At 32.9% G+C, this 23482-nt stretch overlaps 1 protein-coding gene across 3 annotated transcripts in view; it reads left to right on the forward strand.

Moving 5' to 3' along the window:
- The window catches only part of LOC143226909 (putative tubulin polyglutamylase ttll-15), a 59365-nt gene extending 37095 nt beyond the window's left edge, over nt 1–22270 (forward strand). For 2 of the 3 annotated variants that reach the window (XM_076458450.1, XM_076458452.1), the window contains 6 exons: nt 5785–5893; nt 11469–11535; nt 12123–12253; nt 13915–14011; nt 16991–17104; nt 21965–22270. In XM_076458450.1, the coding sequence (XP_076314565.1) occupies nt 5785–5893; nt 11469–11535; nt 12123–12253; nt 13915–14011; nt 16991–17104; nt 21965–22084 (638 nt within the window). In that variant the 3' untranslated portion in view covers nt 22085–22270. Of the gene's footprint in view, nt 1–5784; nt 5894–11468; nt 11536–12122; nt 12254–13914; nt 14012–16990; nt 17105–21947 lie in introns of all 3 variants that reach the window. The other variant, XM_076458451.1, reaches the window with a different exon arrangement.
- Nucleotides 22271–23482: the final 1212 nt, after the last annotated feature.

Genomic DNA, 23482 nt, shown 5'->3' on the forward strand with positions numbered 1-23482 from the left:
TGACCCATGTGCCACAGTGGATGTTGGACCAGGCCAACTGGCCCTCTTTCACTACTCTCTTGGAACTTGATCCTGTCAATGTAAATCATCGATAGATGATTGTGTAGCAGCAGTAACTAACTGTATTGTCCAAGCAGCTGCTCAGTGCATCCCCAAAACCTTGACATCTTTCCCACGGCATCCCAGCCCTTGGTGGAGTTCTGCTTGTTCTATAATACAAAAAGCTCAGAAACATACTTGGGATAAATTTCGTATATATCCCATGCTTACAAACCACATTGCATTTCAGCAAGACTGTGCACAGGCTCGGTGAGTTAGACATCAAAACTAGAAGGAATTTTGGATTAAAGTTACCTCCAGCATTTCTTCAACTACCAGTTCAAAAGTCACATGGAATACGATCCGGAAGGTGAGTGGACAGTATATTTCTGCCCCCCTCTCTATCTTAATATTCAATGGCCATGATGTTGCTGATGCACAGAGCATTGTCAGTACTTTTGGTGAATGTTTCTCTCACGTATCTTGCTCTTCAAACACATCCCCTTCCTTCTTAGCTATTAAAATACGAGTTGAACATCTGCCTCTTTCCTTTTCAACTGATCATCCCTATAACTACAGTTGCCCTCTTACACTGGTGGACCTCAAACTTGCACTTCATCAGTCTGGCAATGCATCAGTTGGACGTTACGAGATGCTACGCCACCTTTCTTCTGCCACTCTTACTATTCTCCTGGCTGTTTTTAACCGAATATTACAGGAGAATGTCTTTCCTGATGCTTGGTGCCAAGCTATTGTACTCCCTATTCTTAAACCTGGGAAGGATCCAAAGATTCCTACAAATTACCGTCCCATTGCTTTGACGAGTTGTCTCAGTAAGAGTTTAGAGAGGATGATTAATGCTTATCTTGTTCCTTGAATCAAACAACCTTCTCTCACCCACTCAGTGTGGGTTCTGAAGATAATGCTTCACGATATACCACTTAATTTGTCTTGAAACATCAATTAGAGAAGCCTTTTTGAAGCGACAACATTTTGTTTCTATTTTTTTTTATTTAGAGAAAGCTTATGATACAACATGGATATATGGCATCTTGTGAGACCTTCACTCATACGGATTGCATGGCAATTTGCCACTTTTTACCAAGTATTTTTTAATGAACTGCCACTTCCAGATCCATGTAGGCTTTCCCGTTTTTTCCCACAGGGCTGTGTTCTGAGTGTCACACTTTTCATTATAAAGATAAATGCCATCAGTGAACAGCTACCCCTACACTTGCAAATAGTCTTTTCTTTGATGAATTTCACATCTCATGTCAGTCATCAAAAATAAGGTTTACTGAGCAGCAGATACAAACTGCAATCAATCATATACTTAATTGGACTACAGAAAATGGTTTTCAACTTTCTCTTTTCAAAACTGTATGTGTACACTTCTGCCACCAACAGGGTATTCATCCGGATCCAGATCTTCGTATTGGTGATGCTGTACTTCCTGTTGTCCCTGAGGCAAAGTTCTTAGGTCTTATATTTGACTGTAAATTAAATTTTATTTTGTATATCAAGCAACTTTGTGTCAAAAGAAAGAGAGCACTGAACATCCTCCATGTCCTCTCTTCCACCTCTTGGGGAGCAGATCAACACTCCATGCTTAAAATTTATTGTGCCCTTATCCGATCCAAACTTGACTATGGGTCTGTGGTTTATCGTTCTGACAGAACCTCAGCACTGAAGATGTGGGATCCTATCCACCGTCAGGGGATTCGGCTTTGCTCTGAGGCCTTTCATACTTCTCCAGTCCAAAGTTTGTATGTGGAGTCCAATGAACCCCCTCTGTATATTCGTCATTTGCAACTGTCTCTTATGTATGCTTCTAAACTTCACTCTGTACCACAGCATCCTACTTGGGGATGTGTTTTCCATTCTCAGTGGGCCACACTTTTCTATAATAGAAAATCTGCCATTTTTGTTTTTAGCCTTTATATTCAGGCACAATCAGAAAAATTGAATATGTCTTTGAAGAGCATAGCAGTATCAACAGTTTGGCCACTTCCACCATGGCTAATTAGTATCCTCAACTGTGACCTATCTTTGAGTCATCTGAGGAAGGCCGGTACTTCCGATTGGAAATATAGTTCTTTATTTGCTTAACATCTTTCAAATGGTCCATCCATTCCCATATATATATAGACAGTTCAAAATCAGGTGACTCTGTAGTTTCTGCCATGGTTTGTTACAGTTCAGTTGTAGCACACAGAATTCCCTCTACAGTTTGGTTGTAGCACACAGAATTCCCTCTACAGTTTCTGTGTTAACTGCCAAATTGTATGCTATTTATCTTGTCCTGAATCATGTTTAAACTATGCAATATATGAATTGTATGATCTATACTGATTCACTCAGCTGTCTATTGGCTCTGATATCATTCCATGTTAGTTACCATCCTATTCTTATCAATATCCAAAATAAACTGGCCAATCTCTCTCTATTATCTATCTCTGTTCAGTTTCTTTGGATACCAGATCATGTTGGTATTCATGGGAATGAGATAGCTGACAGAGTGGCAAAGTCCATCTGCTCTGGCTCTATCACCACCGTCCTTGTTCCATACATAGACTATGGTCCAGTTATCAAAACCCAACTTTTTACCAGTTGCCCTGGAGTGAAATAATAAGCTTTTTCAAATCAAGCCTTCTTTAGCTCTTTGGCCATCTTGTTTCTGTAAAGATTGAATGGAGGAAGTTGTTTTGGCTACACATTGGTCTCAGTTTTTTAACTCACCACTTCCTTTTATCTGGTACTGATGTACCAATGTGTGGTCTGTGTGGCACTCAGGTCACAATCATACATATTTTATTATCATGTTGTCGTTACAACAAAGAACGATGATGACATTTTAAACATGTTTCTAAGGTAGGTTTGCCCTTGACATTCACCAATGTCATAGGTGATACTGGCTGTCTCGCTTATGTTTTTACATTTTTAAGAGCCATTGGTCTTTTTAACTTAATTTAAGGTTTTTATTGAACTATGTACTGTTTTAGCATGATTTTTACAAATTTTGACCTGAACCCAGGACTGGAAAGGCCAACTTCAGGTGACTGACGGCAAGTTTGAACTTAATGCTTCAGTCTTCTATACCATTATAGTATACTACATCTTGTTTGGCACAGATAGCCTAGTAGCTTTGTGCCAATAAACATGAAATACCTACCTACCTACATATGATCAGCCTCTTCCTCCTTTTAAATTGTCCTAATCATGGTGTGAAGACTACATGTAATCAGTTTGTTCTTGCTTGTAACTTGTCTGGTCATGGTGTGAAGCCTACATGTAATCAGTTTGTTCTTGCTTGTAACTTGTCTAGTCATGACGTGAAGCCTACAGGTGATCAGTTTGTTCTTGCTTGTAACTTGTCTAGTCATGATGTGAAGCCTACAGGTGATCAGTTTGTTCTTGCTTGTAACTTGTCTAGTCATGGTGTGAAGCCTACATGTAATCAGTTTGTTCTTGCTTGTAACTTGTCTAGTCATGGTGTGAAGCCTACATGTAATCAGTTTGTTCTTGCTTGTAACTTGTCTAGTCATGGTGTGAAGCCTACATGTAATCAGTTTGTTCTTGCTTGTAACTTGTCTAGTCATGGTGTGAAGCCTACATGTAATCAGTTTGTTCTTGCTTGTAACTTGTCTAGTCATGATGTGAAGCCTACAGGTGATCAGTTTGTTCTTGCTTGTAACTTGTCTAGTCATGGTGTGAAGCCTACAGGTGATCAGTTTGTCCTTGCTTGTAACTTGTCTAGTCATGGTGTGAAGCCTACAGGTGATCAGTTTGTTCTTGCTTGTAACTTGTCTAGTCATGGTGTGAAGCCTACATGTAATCAGTTTGTTCTTGCTTGTAACTTGTCTAGTCATGGTGTGAAGCCTACAGGTGATCAGTCTGTTCCTGTTTGTATTTTGTCTAAATATGTATAAAGTTTAGAAGTGATCAGTCTGTTGCTGCCAGTGACTTGTCTAATTGTAGTGTGAAGTCTACACGTGATTAGCCTATTCTTAATTGTAAGTTGTGTAAATGTGTGTAAAGTCTAGATGTGATCAGTCTATTGCTGCCAGTGACTTGTCTAATTGTAGTGTGAAGTCTACACGTGATTAGCCTATTCTTAATTGTAAGTTGTGTAAATGTGTGTAAAGTCTAGATGTGATCAGTCTGTTGCTGCCCGTGACTTGTCTAATTGTAGTGTGAAGTCTACATGTGATTAGCCTATTCTTAATTGTAAGTTGTGTAAATGTGTGTAAAGTCTAGATGTGATCAGTCTGTTGCTGCCAGTGACTTGTCTAATTGTAGTGTGAAGTCTACATGTGATTAGCCTATTCTTAATTGTAAGTTGTGTAAATGTGTGTAAAGTCTAGATGTGATCAGTCTGTTGCTGCCCGTGACTTGTCTAATTGTAGTGTGAAGTCTACACGTGATTAGCCTATTCTTAATTGTAAGTTGTGTAAATGTGTGTAAAGTCTAGATGTGATCAGTCTGTTGCTGCCCGTGACTTGTCTAATTGTAGTGTGAAGTCTACACGTGATTAGCCTATTCTTAATTGTAAGTTGTGTAAATGTGTGTAAAGTCTAGATGTGATCAGTCTGTTGCTGCTAGTGACTTGTCTAATTGTAGTGTGAAGTCTACATGTGATTAGCCTATTCTTAATTGTAAGTTGTGTAAATGTGTGTAAAGTCTAGATGTGATCAGTCTGTTGCTGCCAGTGACTTGTCTAATTGTAGTGTGAAGCCTACATGTGTTCAGTGTATTCCCACTAGTAATAATTTGATCAGTTCTAGGATACTGCTATCTTCCACAGTCATTACTATAAGTACCAGTCACCAGTATTGTTACCTGTATATTTCCTGGTCTACAGTATAATTATATTTAACTGACCCTGGACTAGTCTATGGAAAGTACCTACATTGTTGTATTTACATACACAACTCGGTACTGCCTTTAGAAATTATATGGGGGCTTTATCAAATATTTGTCGTTTCAATAATTAATGAATATTTAGTGCCAAAATTTAAATTAAATACAAATGCTGTATAACAATATTTTTTATACCTTTAACAAAATATGTACTGCAGATATGGAAATGTTGCTGATTTTGCTTATTAGCAATCCACATTGGTTTACATTGTTGGTCAGCTTAGAAGCCCTTCGGTTTATAGGTACATCCTGTACATGACTATAATATATCCTGAAAACATAACTGGGATACACAGTAAATAGCTTCAGGCTGTACATAAGTATGTCCTGACATCATAACTGGAATACACAGTAAATAACTTCAGGCTGTACATAAGTATGTCCTGAAAACATAACTGGAGTACACAGTAAATAACTTCAGGCTGGACATAAGTATGTCCTGACATCATAACTGGAATACACAGTAAATAACTTCAGGCTGGACATAAGTATGTCCTGACATCATAACTGGAATACACAGTAAATAACTTCAGGCTGGACATAAGTATGTCCTGACATCATAACTGGAATACACAGTAAATAACTTCAGGCTGGACATAAGTATGTCCTGACATCATAATGTTCAGTACATTTTCTGTGATTCTCCTTTTATTTACACAAAAGTGCTTGAAATTAACATGTGACATGAAATGACCTTTCTTTTCTGTTTCTTTTATTTGTTAGACATGTTTCAGTGCTGAATACAAGGCATTATCTAGTGGTGTAAAAGTTTGTTTTAAATAGTTTATAAGTAAATTACTTGAGATATAATATTGTTTCTTTCAGGAAAACAGTCGTCCAAGATATGGTCTCAGATCAAAGAAGCAGTGCAGAGTGTATATTTTGAGAAAGAGAAAACTATGATTAGATCTGCAAAAAAGTTTAGAAACACAAGGTGCGACTTCATCAAGAAATAAGTATTTACCTAACATTATAATTACTTTTCTAGTTGCATTAAACTGAATTATTAATTGTAAATGTATGATGAAGCACAAAACAGCATACAAATTACAACAAATTTGAGCTTGCCAGTGAGTATCATGAAACATGCAAACCTCTTTCAGAAGTAAAAGTCACAAAGAATAAGAGTTTCTACTTTCAGTATAAAGAACAAGAAAACACACACAAATCCAGTAATTCTTCACAAAGAATATTAAAAAAATTGAATTCTAACTTGTGTAGTATAGTTTTCTGAACTAACGTTTTCCTAATATTTAAAGGTCCTGTAAGAGGGATTATTATGTATGTGTACTTGTAGCATGAATAACGTAACGAATGAATGAAACAGGTGTGTTCAAATGGTTTCTCAAAATAACACAAGGGGGACACCAGATGTGTTTTGTTCACTTTTACCACCATCATTATTCTCTCCTGCATGTGGTAGACTTTCTTGTGTTATTTCACAACTGTGTAGTATTGTTGATTAAATTACATGTAGAATTGTTGTTAGTTATACATAGAATTGAGTTAGTTACATGTAGTATTGTTGATTAAATTACATGTAGAATTGTTGTTAGTTATACATAGAATTGTTGAGTTAGTTACATGTAGTATTGGTAAGTAAATTACATGTAGAATTGTTGTTAGTGATACATAGAATTGTTGAGTTAGTTACATGTAGTATTGGTAAGTAAATTACATTTAGAATTGTTGAGTTAGTTACATGTAGTATTGTTGAGTAAATTACATGTAGAATTGTTGTTAGTTATACATAGAATTGAGTTAGTTACATGTAGTATTGTTGATAGTTATAGATAAAATTGTTGAGTTAGTTACATGTAGAATTGTTGTTAGTTATACATAGAATTGTTGAGTAAATTACATGTAGAATTGTTGTTAGTTATATATAGAATTGTTGAGTTAGTTACATGTAGAATTGTTGCTAGTTATACATAGAATTGTTGAGTAAATTACATGTAGAATTGTTGTTAGTTATATATAGAATTGTTGAGTAAATTACATGTAGAATTGTTGTTAGTTATATATAGAATTGTTGAGTAAATTACATTTAGAATTGTTGTTAGTTATATATAGAATTGTTGAGTAAATTACATGTAGAATTGTTGTTAGTTATATATAGAATTGTTGAGTAAATTACATGTAGAATTGTTGTTAGTTATATATAGAATTGTTGAGTAAATTACATGTAGAATTGTTGTTAGTTATATATAGAATTGTTGAATAAATTACATGTAGAATTGTTGTTAGTTATACATAGAATTGTTGAGTTAGTTACATGTAGAATTGTTGTTAGTTATACATAGAATTGTTGTAAGTTATACATAGAATTGTTGTAAGTTATACATAGAATTGTTGATGTAGTTACATGTAGAATTGTTGAGTAAATTACATGTAGAATTGTTGAGTAAATTACATGTAGAATTGTTGAGTAAATTACATGTAGAATTGTTGAGTAAATTACATGTAGAATTGTTGAGTAAATTACATGTAGAATTGTTGAGTAAATTACATGTAGAATTGTTGAGTAAATTACATGTAGAATTGTTGAGTTAGTTACATGTAGTATTGTTGTTTGTTATATATAAAATTGTTGAGTTAGTTACATGTAGTATTGTTGTTTGTTATATATAAAATTGTTGAGTTAGTTACCTTTAGAATTGTTGAGTTAGTTACATGTAGTATTGTTGAGTAAATTACATGTAGAATTGTTGTTAGTTATACATAGAATTGAGTTAGTTACATGTAGTATTGTTCATTAAATTACATGTAGAATTGTTGTTAGTTATACATAGAATTGTTGTTTGTTATATATAAAATTGTTGAGTTAGTTACCTTTAGAATTGTTGTTAGTTATACATAGAATTGTTGAGTAAATTACATGTAGAATTGTTGTTAGTTATATATAGAATTGTTGAGTTAGTTACATGTAGAATTGTTGTTAGTTATACATAGAATTGTTGAGTAAATTACATGTAGAATTGTTGTTAGTTATATATAGAATTGTTGAGTTAGTTACCTTTAGAATTGTTGTTAGTTATACATAGAATTGTTGAGTAAATTACATGTAGAATTGTTGTTAGTTATATATAGAATTGTTGAGTTAGTTACATGTAGAATTGTTAGTTATACATAGAATTGTTGTCAGTTATACATAGAATTGTTGTAAGTTATACATAGAATTGTTGTAAGTTATACATAGAATTGTTGTAAGTTATACATAGAATTGTTGATGTAGTTACATGTAGAATTGTTGAGTAAATTACATGTAGAATTGTTGATGTAGTTACATGTAGAATTGTTGAGTTAGTTACATGTAGTATTGTTGTTTGTTATATATAAAATTGTTGAGTTAGTTACATGTAGAATTGTTGAGTTAGTTACATGTAGTATTGTTGAGTAAATTACATGTAGAATTGTTGTTAGTTATACATAGAATTGAGTTAGTTACATGTAGTATTGTTGATTAAATTACATGTAGAATTGTTGTTAGTTATAGATAAAATTGTTGAGTTAGTTACATGTAGAATTGTTGTTAGTTATACATAGAATTGTTGAGTAAATTACATGTAGAATTGTTGTTAGTTATATATAGAATTGTTGAGTAAATTACATGTAGAATTGTTGTTAGTTATATATAGAATTGTTGAGTAAATTACATGTAGAATTATTGTTAGTTATATATAGAATTGTTGAGTAAATTACATGTAGAATTGTTGTTAGTTATATATAGAATTGTTGAGTAAATTACATGTAGAATTGTTAGTTATATATAGAATTGTTGAGTAAATTACATGTAGAATTGTTGTTAGTTATACATAGAATTGTTGAGTTAGTTACATGTAGAATTGTTGTTAGTTATACATAGAATTGTTGTCAGTTATACATAAATTGTTAGTTATACATAGAATTGTTGTTAGTTATACATAGAATTGTTGTAAGTTATACATAGAATTGTTGATGTAGTTACATGTAGAATTGTTGAGTAAATTACATGTAGAATTGTTGAGTTAGTTACATGTAGTATTGTTGTTTGTTATATATAAAATTGTTGAGTTAGTTACCTTTAGAATTGTTGAGTTAGTTACATGTAGAATTGTTGAGTTAGTTACATGTAGAATTGTTGAGTTAGTTACATGTAGAATTGTTGAGTTAGTTACATGTAGAATTGTTGAGTTAGTTACATGTAGAATTGTTGAGTTAGTTACATGTAGAATTGTTGTTAGTTACATGTAGTATTGTTGAGTAAATTACATGTAGAATTGTTGTTAGTGATACATAGAATTGTTGAGTTAGTTACATGTAGTATTGTTGAGTTAGTTACATGTAGAATTGTTGTTAGTGATACATAGAATTGTTGAGTTAGTTACATGTAGTATTGTTGAGTAAATTACATGTAGAATTGTTGTTAGTTATACATAGAATTGTTGAGTAAATTACATGTAGAATTGTTGTTAATTATACATAGAATTGTTGATTTAGTTACATGTAGAATTATTGTTAGTTACATGTAGTATTGTTGTTAGTTATACAAAGAATTGTTGAGTTAGTTACATGTAGTATTGTTGAGTAAATTACATGTAGAATTATTGGTAGTTAGTCACATGTAGAATTGTTGAGTAAATTACATGTAGAATTGTTGTTAGTTATACATAGAATTGTTGAGTAAATTACATGTAGAATTGTTGTTAGTTATACATAGAATTGTTGACCTAGTTACATGTAGTATTGTTGAGTAAATTACATGTAGAATTGTTGAGTAAATTACATGTAGAATTGTTGTTAGTTATACATAGAATTGTTGACTTAGTTACATGTAGTATTGTTGAGTAAATTACATATAGAATTGTTGTAAGTTATACATAGAATTATTGAGTTAGTTACATGTAGAATTGTTGTTAGTTATACATAGAATTGTTGTAAGTTACATGTAGAATTGTTGAGTAAATTATATGTAGAATTGTTGTTAGTTACATGTAGTATTGTTGATTAAATTACATGTAGAATTGTTGTTAGTTATACATAGAATTGTTGTCAGTTATACGTAGAATTGTTGTCAGTTGTACATAGAATTGTTGTCAGTTGTACATAGAATTGTTGTCAGTTGTACATAGAATTGTTGTCAGTTGTACATAGAATTGTTGTTAGTTGTACATAGAATTGTTGTCAGTTGTACATAGAATTGTTGTTAGTGATACATAGAATTGTTGTTAGTTGTACATAGAATTGTTGTTAGTTGTACATAGAATTGTTGTTAGTGATACATAGAATTGTTGAGTTAGTTATACATAGAATTGTTGAGTAAATTACATGTAGAATTGTTGTTAGTTATACATAGAATTGTTGAGTTAGTTACATGTAGAATTGTTGAGTTAGTTACACGTAGAATTGTTGTTAGTTACACATAGAATTGTTGAGTAAATTACATGTAGAATTGTTGTCAGTTATACATAGAATTGTTGTCAGTTATACATAGAATTGTTGTCAGTTATACATAGAATTGTTGTCAGTTATACATAGAATTGTTGTCAGTTATACATAGAATTGTTGTCAGTTGTACATAGAATTGTTGTCAGTTATACATAGAATTGTTGTCAGTTATACATAGAATTGTTGTTAGTTGTACATAGAATTGTTGTTAGTTGTACATAGAATTGTTGTTAGTTGTACATAGAATTGTTGTTAGTTGTACATAGAATTGTTGTTAGTTGTACATAGAATTGTTGAGCTAGTTACATGTAGTATTGTTGGTAGTTATACATAGAATTGTTGAGTTAGTTACATGTAGTATTGTTGTGTTAGTTATACGTAGAATTGTTGTTAGTTATACATAGAATTGTTGAGTTAGTTACACGTAGAATTGTTGTTAGTTATACATAGAATTGTTGAGTAAATTACATGTAGAATTGTTGTTAGTTATACATAGAATTGTTGAGTTAGTTACATGTAGAATTGTTGTTAGTTACATGTAGTATTGTTGAGTTAGTTACATGTAGAATTGTTGTTAGTTATACATAGAATTGTTGACTTAGTTACATGTAGTATTGTTGAGTAAATTACATGTAGAATTGTTGGTAGTTATACATAGAATTGTTGACTTAGTTACATGTAGAATTGTTGTTAGTGATACATAGAATTGTTGAGTTAGTTACATGTAGTATTGTTGAGTAAATTAAATGTAGAATTGTTGTTAGTTATATATAGAATTGTTGACTTAGTTACATGTAGTATTGTTGAGTAAGTTACATGTAGAATTGTGGTCAGTTATACATAGAATTGTTGAGTTAGTTACATGTGGTATTGTTGAGTTATATGTAGTATTGTTGAGTTAGTTACCTGTAGGATTGTTTTACTGAACAAGTAATTGTAAATTTGGAGAAACATTTGTTAGATAAATATTAGGAGTAAAAGTAAAAACTTGGATATTATTTTTTTCTTTTGATCTGTGATATTTATTAGTTGAAAGTTTTGGAGTGTTTTTTGTGTAGACCTGAATGTTTCTTTTTTCACAGAAATTTTTTTGAAATGGTGAGATTTGACTTTGTTGTTGATGGAGATCTTAATGTGTTCATTATGGAAGTAAGTAGTTGTTAAAATATTTTGTGAATTTGTCGTTTTTCAATGATAAAACATGAATTGATGCTATTTATTTATTAAAATTAATTAACTAATGTTGTTAGTACCATTTGTAGTTTCAGGATAACACAATCCTACTTTTGAAACACTTAAGGATGGCACCTTTATAAATGTATCTGGTACAAACATTTGGGTGAGAATAATTTCTTGTTTATTCTGGACTTGTGGCACAATGGTGTCTGGTCACTTCTTGTGACTTATGACAACATTTTTAATATATATTGAAGTGTTATTATCTGTCAGTAGCTATTTAAAACATCTTTTAAAGATAAATATTAATTATCTGCTGAAATTTCCATGTTTCTCCCTCTTGCCAGTTTATGGGTAGAACTATTTATATATCTCTGGTGCATAAAAGTTGAAACGTATATGTTTCTGTCTTGTCTTTTGTTTTAATAGTAGAACAGTTACAGTAGTTACATACTGAAATGATTATTGTGGTGTTGATACATCTGTGTATTAAATAACACGATGTGTAATATTTAAAACTTCATGTAGCTTTGTGAGATATTGTTGATGAATCATTTCAGGCAAACATGTCTCCCAACCTCTCTTCGGCTCACTTTCCTGAAAACAAACTTCTATATGAACAGGTTATATTTAATGTTCTGAGTTTAGTTGGCGTTGGATACCTTTTTCAAACTGATTCTCTGAAAACAAAGTAAGTGCTCATTTTTTACATGTGTAACAAGAAAATGTGGAGAAATTAGTGATAAAAGGAGTGAACCAGTAATGTAGATCAGAAGCAAAATGTAAGTTAAAAGTTACTTTATGGCATAAAAGTGAAGGTCAGTACTCGTTAAATCTTGTACATCAAATGATTATAATGGATTAAAACAAGAGTTAGATACCTTGCTGTTTTTAGTGTTGTGGTTTAGGATATTTAAGTTCCTATTAAAACTAAATACTAAAAATATAAAATAATCTTTGAAAGTATAAATTTATTGATATGATTGAAGCATATTGTAAACCTTCCAAGTAGGGCATACTGGACACCACATAAAAACATATCCAAATGTATTTCTATCCTTATAATTAGAGCATGCTGGACACCAGATTAAAACTTATCCAAATCTATTTCACATCTTATAACCATAAAATGCTTAAACCTAGATAAAAGTAGTTTCCAAATATGTTCAAGTTTAATGGTCATGGTGTGCTGAATCTATTATGGCCCTGGCTGTTTGCTTGTGGTTAAACTTCTGTTATAACCCTGACTATTTACTTGTGGTTAAACTTCTATTATGGCCCTGACTATTTACTTGTGGTTAAACCTCTCTTATGGCCCTATTTACTTGTTGTTAAACTTCTGTTATAGCCCTGACTATTTACTTGTGGTTAAACTTCTATTATGGCCTTGACTATTTACTTGTGGTTAAACTTCTATTATGGCCTTGACTATTTACTTGTGGTTAAACTTCTATTATGGCCCTGACTATTTACTTGTGGTTAAACTTCTATTATGGCCCTGACTATTTACTTGTGGTTAAACTTCTATTATGGCCCTATTTACTTGTGGTTAAACTTCTGTTATGGCCCTGACTATTTACTAGTAGTTGAACTTCTATTATGGCCCTGACTATTTACTTGTGGTTAAACTTCTATTATGGCCCTATTTACTTGTGGTTAAACTTCTGTTATGGCCCTGACTATTTACTAGTGGTTAAACTTCTGTTATGGCCCTGACTATTTACTAGTGGTTAAACTTCTATTATGGCCCTGACTATTTACTTGTGGTTAAACTTCTATTATGGCCCTATTTACTTGTGGTTAAACTTCTGTTATGGCCCTGACTATTTACTTGTGGTTAAACTTCTATTATGGCCCTGACTATTTACTTGTGGTTAAACTTCTGTTATGGCCCTGACTATTTACTTGTGGTTAAACTTCTGTTATGGCCCTGACTCTTTACTAGTGGTTAAACTTCTATTATGGCCCTGACTATTTACTTGTGGTTAAACTTCTATTATGGCCCTGACTATTTACTAGTGGTTAAACTTCTATTATGGCCCTGACTATTTACTAGTGGTTAAACTTCTACTATGGCCCTGACTATTTACTTGTGGTTAAACTTCTGTTATGGCCCTGACTATTTACTTGTGGTTAAACTTCTATTATGGCCCTATTTACTTGTGGTTAAACTTCTGTTATGGCCCTGACTATTTACTAGTGGTTGAACTTCTATCACAGCCCTGCTATTTAGTGGTGGTTTAACTCCTATTACAACTCTGACTATTTATTATACATGTCATATACCTGGGGTATTAATTACTTTTAAAAATAAACTTGATGTGTAACTAAGCTAGTTTTATGTTCTTCAAGATCATCAGACGAAACAAACATGGTGGTTTCCGATAGAGATATTCAAGTATTTGCCCACGATTGTGTTCTGGACAGTTGTAAATACTCTTGTCAAGGGGTAAGAAGTTTCTCTGTATTAGAATAATACAAAATGTTTATTGTGTTCTGGACAGTTGTAAATACTCTTGTCAAGGGGAAAGAAGTTTCTCTGTATTAGAATAATACAAAATGTTTATTGTGTTCTAGACAGTTGTAAATACTCTTGTCAAGGGGTAAGAAGTTTCTCTGCTATAGAATAATACAAAATGTTTATTGTGTTCTGGACAGTTGTAAATACTCTTGTCTAGGGGTAAGAAGTTTCTCTGCTATAGAATAATACAAAAATGTTTTTGTTCATTATGGCATTGTTACAATAATTACATCACTTTTATTGTACATTATTGTTAAGTTTTCTGATATTAGCTGATAGAACTACTTGTATCTGATATTGTTTAACCTAACTCGTATCATGACATGATATAGAGAACTACTTGTATCTGATGTTGTTTAACCTAACTCGTATCATGACATGATATAGAGAACTACTTGTATCTGATGTTGTTTAACCTAACTTGTATCATGACATCATATAGAGAACTACTTGTATCTGATATTGTTTAATTTAACTCGTATCATGACATCATATAGAGAACTACTTGTATCTGATATTGTTTAACCTAACTCATATCATGGCGTGATGTAAAGGACTTTTATTTGATATTGTTTAATTTAACTCGTATCATTGGGTGATGTAAAGAAGGACTTTTATTTGATATTGTTTAATTTAACTCGTATCATGACGTGATGTAAAGAAGGACTTTTATTTGATATTGTTTAATTTAACTCGTATCATGACGTGATGTAAAGAAGGACTTTTATTTGATATTGTTTAATTTAACTCATCATGACGTGATGTAGAGAAGGACTTTTATTTGATATTGTTTAATTTAACTCGTATCATGGCGTGATGTAAAGGACTTTTATTTGATATTGTTTAATTTAACTTGTATCATGACATCATATAGAGAACTACTTGTATCTGATGTTGTTTAACCTAACTCGTATCATGACATCATATAGAGAACTACTTGTATCTGATATTGTTTAACCTAACTCATATCATGGCGTGATGTAAAGGACTTTTATTTGATATTGTTTAATTTAACTCGTATCATTGGGTGATGTAAAGAAGGACTTTTATTTGATATTGTTTAATTTCACTCGTATCATGACGTGATGTAAAGAAGGACTTTTATTTGATATTGTTTAATTTAACTCGTATCATGACGTGATGTAAAGAAGGACTTTTATTTGATATTGTTTAATTTAACTCATCATGACGTGATGTAGAGAAGGACTTTTATTTGATATTGTTTAATTTAACTCGTATCATGACGTGATGTAAAGAAGGACTTTTATTTGATATTGTTTAATTTAACTCATCATGACGTGATGTAGAGAAGGACTTTTATTTGATATTGTTTAATTTAACTTGTATCATGACATCATATAGAGAACTACTTGTATCTGATATTGTTTAACCTAACTCATATCATGGCGTGATGTAAAGGACTTTTATTTGATATTGTTTAATTTAACTCGTATCATTGGGTGATGTAAAGAAGGACTTTATTTGATATTGTTTAATTTAACTTCGTATCATGACGTGATGTAAAGAAGGACTTTTATTTGATATTGTTTAATTTAACTTCATTATCATGACGTGATGTAAAGAAGGACTTTATTTGATATTGTTTAATTTAACTCATTATCATGACGTGATGTAAAGAAGGACTTTTATTTGATATTGTTTAATTTAACTTCATTATCATGACGTGATGTAAAGAAGGACTTTTATTTGATATTGTTTAATTTAACTCATCATGGCGTGATGTAGAGAAGGACTTTTATTTGATATTGTTTAATTTAACTCGTATCATGACGTGATGTAAAGAAGGACTTTTATTTGATATTGTTTAATTTAACTCATCATGACGTGATGTAGAGAAGGACTTTTATTTGATATTGTTTAATTTAACTTGTATCATGACATCATATAGAGAACTACTTGTATCTGATATTGTTTAACCTAACTCATATCATGGCGTGATGTAAAGGACTTTTATTTGATATTGTTTAATTTAACTCGTATCATTGGGTGATGTAAAGAAGGACTTTTATTTGATATTGTTTAATTTAACTCGTATCATGACGTGATGTAAAGAAGGACTTTTATTTGATATTGTTTAATTTAACTCGTATCATGACGTGATGTAAAGAAGGACTTTTATTTGATATTGTTTAATTTAACTCGTATCATGACGTGATGTAAAGAAGGACTTTTATTTGATATTGTTTAATTTAACTCGTATCATGACGTGATGTAAAGAAGGACTTTTATTTGATATTGTTTAATTTAACTCATATCATTGGGTGATGTAAAGAAGGACTTATTTGATATTGTTTAATTTAACTCGTATCATGACGTGATGTAAAGAAGGACTTTTGATATTGTTTAATTTAACTCGTATCATGACGTGATGTAGAGAAGGACTTTTATTTGATATTGTTTAATTTAACTCTTATCATGACGTGATGTAGAGAAGGACTTTTATTTGATATTGTTTAATTTAACTCGTATCATGATGTGATGTAAAGAAGGACTTTTATTTGATATTGTTTAATTTAACTCATCATGACGTGATGTAGAGAAGGACTTTTATTTGATATTGTTTAATTTAACTCGTATCATGACGTGATGTAAAGGACTTTTATTTGATATTGTTTAATTTAACTCGTATCATTGGGTGATGTAAAGAAGGACTTATTTGATATTGTTTAATTTAACTCGTATCATGACGTGATGTAAAGAAGGACTTTTGATATTGTTTAATTTAACTCGTATCATGACGTGATGTAGAGAAGGACTTTTATTTGATATTGTTTAATTTAACTCTTATCATGACGTGATGTAGAGAAGGACTTTTATTTGATATTGTTTAATTTAACTCGTATCATTGGGTGATGTAAAGAAGGACTTTTATTTGATATTGTATAGAACTGCCAACTGTGTACCCAATGCCTCACTGATGAAGAAAAGTATATTCTAAAGGATACTTATCAAGAACATTTAAGAAGAGGAAACTGCAGACGTGTCATTCCTGCTGCTACAGTAAGTTGTGTTTAAAGCTTAAGTATACCCTACAACCATATCAAATATTATATAAACAAACCAGTTCTAGTAAAGTACATTGATAGTAAACTTTAATATAAGAATGAACCAGTTTTAATAAAATATCTTGATAGTACACTGTAATACAATAAGAAACCAGTTGTAATGAATAAAGGTTTTGTAATGTAGAATTGTAGTAGCCTCTGAGATATATAAATTTTGTGGTTTAAGTAGATTGATAGTAAACTGTTACATAAAAAAGATAGATAGTTCAGGATTGGTGGTTGTTACAAATGTCACGGACAGATTCCAGCATTACTTAGTATTGTAGGTTATATTGCAGAAGTATCATAAAATATGTTGTAATTTTGAATTGATGCAAAGGCTTTGATAACACACATTACATATGCAAGACATAAAAATATTACTACCAACTGTTATGTTTCATTGTTCAAATACTTATAAATTGCAGCCTACACAGGGTTTGCAATAATACTAGTAGTACCATGTTGCTGATTGATACCACTGGCACTGATGCTTAAGTATCTCAAATCATGTGACTATAGCAATTAGAAATTCAACTATTCTTTCCAGTGTGTTCTCTTTGGAAAATTTTCTTCATATAAAACTGTATTGTCAATTATTTAAGTCTGCATGGTATGATGACTGTGGCAATGAATCTGTTGCAACCTAGGCTTTCTGTTGATTATCTGTTGCCCTCAGAAAAATCTATTAGCAAATTGTAAATTATAGCATGTCAGAGGTAGGCATGTAAAGGGGGTTTCTGAAGTTTTATTGTTTTCTCTTTAACCCCATAAAACTGAAGGATGTAAAAAATATAGCTTCAGAATGTTGATAACAAAACTATAAGAGTGCAGTTCATATTACATTTAAGTTTTCTGTGGAATGGACAAAAAAAAAGCCAGAAGAGGAAACATCCAAATATTCAGATTTTCACATTATGGGAATTTGATGATGTTTTTAAATATTTCCTTGTACAATTAACAACTTGAAACTTGAATAATACGAAAGTTTGATTTATTATGTCATATCAAGTGTTCACTTATACCGTGATAATTAAGTAGTTTAATTAAATTTTTAATGTAACTCACTTAAATATTGTGACATGCACAGTTTGACCTATCTGCACACTAAAGGTTAATCATACATGCACCCACCTAATGTGCAATTACTCATGTAGGCACATTTATGTTCTCTTCCAAAACATAGGAGTCGCCAGTTTCCCATATTCAGACTATTGCTAGCTTTTGCGGTGAGATTCGCTTATTGACAGAAGTATGAACTTAAAAAACACCACATGAGACATTTAAAAGTGAAACTTGAATACCAGAGGAGATATTCAGTCAAAACTCTGAAGATGGGATATGTTATAACAAATATTATTAATATTATTCTCAACATATAAACTAATACCTCTACCAACTGCAAGCCTTGAGCATACACCAGTTTGCTTTAGAATTAAGGGAAAACAGTACTGTAGGATAGGCAGAGGTTTGTGCATAAACATACATAATATTTCATAACTGCCTTTAAAAAACTTAATTTGTAAATGATTAGTGTATAATTTATTCTAGTGGAAGCGAATTTGTTCAACCTTCATGTATCGTAAATGACCAGTTTCTATAATCTGAATCATTAGAACACCTTAAACCAACACAGTGTCTAACACATAATGGTAAATAATAATAATATTTAGCACGTGTCTTGAAACAATCCACCAACCACCATAAAGCAATGGTTATAGTAACAAATATTGATCAACTATAGAAAAGCATAAGCAGACTTGACAACCCTACCTAAAATAATATGGAGAGCAGCTAAAAGGTCTCTGTTTTCCACCTTGGGCTTGCTGGCTCTTTCAAGTCAGTCAAAACAATGTTCTGGGAACATTTAGGCAGAAGCATTCACTCCAAAACAGAATGAACACCACTTGCATTCAAAAACCATTGGGAATATACCCATTGAGGTTACTCCATATGCTACTCTGAATTCGTCATGAGGAGTTATTGATGAGAGGGATTTGAAGAATGTTCCGAATCAGAGATCCTCACTGGTTTCTCCACCCAAAGAGTTTCTGCAGTGAAGCATATCTCCACTCGCAAAGATGGAATTATGATGCCGACTGATGTCTTGGACATTTACATTACCACATCCACCTACCATCATCAAGGTGGGTTATCCAGATTGAAAGATGTAACCATATATTACAAACCCTCTGAGATGTTTTCAATGTCAGCGGTTCATTTACGGAAGACATTATGTCGTGTTTGCTTGTTGCTATGGCAGGGACCATGATGCCTACTTGTGCAAGATGGACACTCATTGTGCTAAGTGGAAGCTGGACAAGGCCAACTGGTCCTTTATCACTTCTATCTCTGAACTTGATCCTGTCATCATCTGTAAATGATTGATATGCAACTGTGTGGCAGCAGTAACTGACTATACTGTTCAAGCAGCTGCTTAGTCTATTCCTAAAACTTGACCCATTTTCCATGGTATCCTCATCCATGATGGAATCCTGCCTGCCACATGGCACAGAAGGCTCAAAAATGGGCCTAGGATATGTTTCCTATGTATCCCACAATCTCTTTCCATCAGAACCATGCCTATGCTCAGCAGATAAGATGTCAAAGCCAGAAGGAATCTTAGATTAAGTTTACAACAAGCATCTGTACTATCACCAGTTCAAAAGTCATATGGGACAAGACCTGGAAGGTCTTGCTCTCTGATGGCCAGGAAGCTGCTGATGACCAGAGAATCGCTGATACTCTCAGCAAAAGCTTTTCTCATGCATCTGGCACTTCTGCCTCATCCCCTATCTTCTTAGTCATCTAGACTCGGATAGAGCAATCACCTCTTTCCTTCTGGGCTAAAGAATGTTTATCTTGATGCTTGGCACCATGCTGTTATCCTCCTTTTTTCTAAGCTTAAGAAGAATCCTAAATTCCTTCCAACAACTGTGCAATTGCTCTCCCTGTAAGATCTTAGAGAGGATGATTAATGCTTGTTTTATTTGTTTCCTTGAATCATACAACCTCCTCTTGCCCACCCAGTGTGGGTTCTGAAGACAGTGCCCCACTGTGGACCACCTGATTCAATTTGAAACATCAATTGGGGAAGCCTTTATTTTTTTACCTTAAGAAAGGTTATGACACTAGGTGGAAGTCTCATAGGATGCCATACATGTCAGCCCATCCCACTATGGCTTATTACTATCCCAAAGTGTTACTTTTGAGTCATCTGAAGAAGGCAGATACTCCCGATTGGAAGTACTGTCTTCTGTTTGCTGAACATCTTTCAAACCATCCTTCTATTCCCATTTATATGGACTGTTTGAAATCATGTGACTCTGTGGGTTCTGCAGTAGTTTATTGTGATTCAGTGGTTGCACACAAGATCCTCTCTACAGTTTCTGTGTTTACTGAGAAAAACTAATCAAATAGCATTTCTCAACCATACGATCACAAGAAACAGTACACAGTTAAAAACAGAAATCCACAGAAGAATCATCATCCATACTGGACTATACATTTCCTGGGACTCAGCACATGAAACAAAACAAAAATTCAACATACTAAGAAACCAAATAAACATAGCCACAAAACCAAGCTTGCCCAATAAAATTAACAATGAAATCAACAAAATAAAATAACACTTCATCAACATCAACAAATTTCCTCCAAAAACCATTATAAAAATTATATGCACACAACTAAACCAACAATAAATCCCAAGATACATCAAACTACAAAACCTTACACTACTGCACCATATATTACGGACATCAGCTAAAAAAATAACCAAAATTTGGAAAACAACTTATAACAAAAAAATAACATTCCAGTAAACACCGAATTTATTCAAAAACCAGGTATGAAACTAAAATCCAAACTATTAAAAACCACATTGACAAACACAACACGGACATTATTTATGAAATACAATGCAACAATTGCCATGACTTACATTGGAAAAACAATCAGAAAAATGGAAACCAGATTCAAAGAACAAAAAAAAATACCACACGTTTTTGGAACACTGCAAGTCAAATAAACACAACATAACCATAGAAAACATCCAGATACTAAGTAGGGAAACAGATATAAACAGATGCAAAATCAAAAGACCTACTTATACAGCAACTGATACTAATATTAAATTATTATTATGGAATACCTTTATACCAATTCATAACCTAACATATATCCTGCAATGCCCCCTACTGTTCCATACCTGTTCACACACTCATCCATAAGATGTGTCCAGCAACAGTCAGTTGCAAACTCTTTGTTAATTTGAATATAACTGAAGAAGGTTGAAACATTAATCTATACTTTATTTTAATTAAAATGCAAATATCCATACCAGCTGTCTTGAGAATACTATGATTATAATTTAATTCTGAGAAGTTGGCTTGTAACTGAAATTCTTCGGAGCACAAAGACAGAGGATGTTCGACCTCTAGCCTTGCTTGTATGCCATTAATGACAATGTTCAATTTTGAGAATTCTAGTTCCTTTCATTTTTCCCACTGAGTTCTTAGTAATGACCATAGCACAAGGTATGTCACATAATCGTCCACATATGTCACAACATTTCTCCCATATTTAAACGTCCTCTCAACTTTGATTTGCTGGCATCTGTTTGTAGTAACAAAAGAACTACTTAATTTCTACATAAAATTCTCATTTTGAAATGTTGTCTCTAAATAAACTCATATTGGGGACAACTGAAATTGTTTATTGTCTTATAAGGTCTAAATTAAATTCTATTGTAGTTAAATTGTTTATTGTCTTATTGTCTAAATTAAATTCTATTGTAGTTTTATTTGTTTTCAAGTCTGAAGAAGAAGCTTCCCAAACAAAACTGGACGATCTTCACCACCAGGGTTCCAGTAATGCTTTGTTGAAACGATGGTTCCAAGGAAAGTGTTTGCAAGATCCTACCTGGTGTACTTAAAGCGGCCGATCTTCACCACCAGGGTTCCAGTAATGCTTTGTTGAAACGATGGTTCCAAGGAAAGTGTTTGCAAGATCCTACCTGGTGTACTTAAAGCGGCCGATCTTCACCACCAGGGTTCCAGTAATGCTTTGTTGAAACGATGGTTCCAAGGAAAGTGTTTGCAAGATCCCACCTGGTGTACTTAAAGCGCCGATCTTCACCACCAGGGTTCCAGTAATGCTTTGTTGAAACGATGGTTCCAAGGAAAGTGTTTGCAAGATCCCACCTGGTGTACTTAAAGCGGCCGATCTTCACCACCAGGGTTCCAGTAATGCTTTGTTGAAACGATGGTTCCAAGGAAAGTGTTTGCAAGATCCTACCTGGTGTACTTAAAGCGCCGATCTTCACCACCAGGGTTCCAGTAATGCTTTGTTGAAACGATGGTTCCAAGGAAAGTGTTTGCAAGATCCTACCTGGTGTACTTAAAGCGCCGATCTTCACCACCAGGGTTCCAGTAATGCTTTGTTGAAACGATGGTTCCAAGGAAAGTGTTTGCAAGATCCTACCTGGTGTACTTAAAGCGGCCGATCTTCACCACCAGGGTTCCAGTAATGCTTTGTTGAAACGATGGTTCCAAGGAAAGTGTTTGCAAGATCCTACCTGGTGTACTTAAAGCGGCCGATCTTCACCACCAGGGTTCCAGTAATGCTTTGTTGAAACGATGGTTCCAAGGAAAGTGTTTGCAAGATCCTACCTGGTGTACTTAAAGCGCCGATCTTCACCACCAGGGTTCCAGTAATGCTTTGTTGAAACGATGGTTCCAAGGAAAGTGTTTGCAAGATCCTACCTGGTGTACTTAAAGCGGCCGATCTTCACCACCAGGGTTCCAGTAATGCTTTGTTGAAACGATGGTTCCAAGGAAAGTGTTTGCAAGATCCTACCTGGTGTACTTAAAGCGGCCGATCTTCACCACCAGGGTTCCAGTAATGCTTTGTTGAAACGATGGTTCCAAGGAAAGTGTTTGCAAGATCCTACCTGGTGTACTTAAAGCCGAAGACAGAGATTTTGTGAATCCTGCATCGTTGCACGAGAGATGTCCATAGGATTGTGTGAAGCTATAAAAAAAGAAAGAGATCACAACATTCTTGTTTGTTTTGTAAACATCAGAATTTAGGAACTCTTGTGATTCAATACAGGGTTGTGCTTGTTGATTTTAATGTCAGAAGGAAAATGTGCATGTTTGTTCTGTAGAAGTCACAGGATGTATAAATTTTTATTTTTCTGAAATGGCTTTTGTATCACAATGTTTGAACTGTGTTTTTAAACAGGATACATATTTATTAGTGTGTTTGAACTGTATTTTTGAGCAGGATACATATTTATAGTGTTTCAACTACTTTTAAGCAGCATACATAT

This window comes from Tachypleus tridentatus, chromosome 9 (genome assembly GCF_004210375.1).
Source record: "Tachypleus tridentatus isolate NWPU-2018 chromosome 9, ASM421037v1, whole genome shotgun sequence".
Classification (NCBI taxonomy): Eukaryota; Metazoa; Arthropoda; class Merostomata; order Xiphosura; family Limulidae; genus Tachypleus; species Tachypleus tridentatus.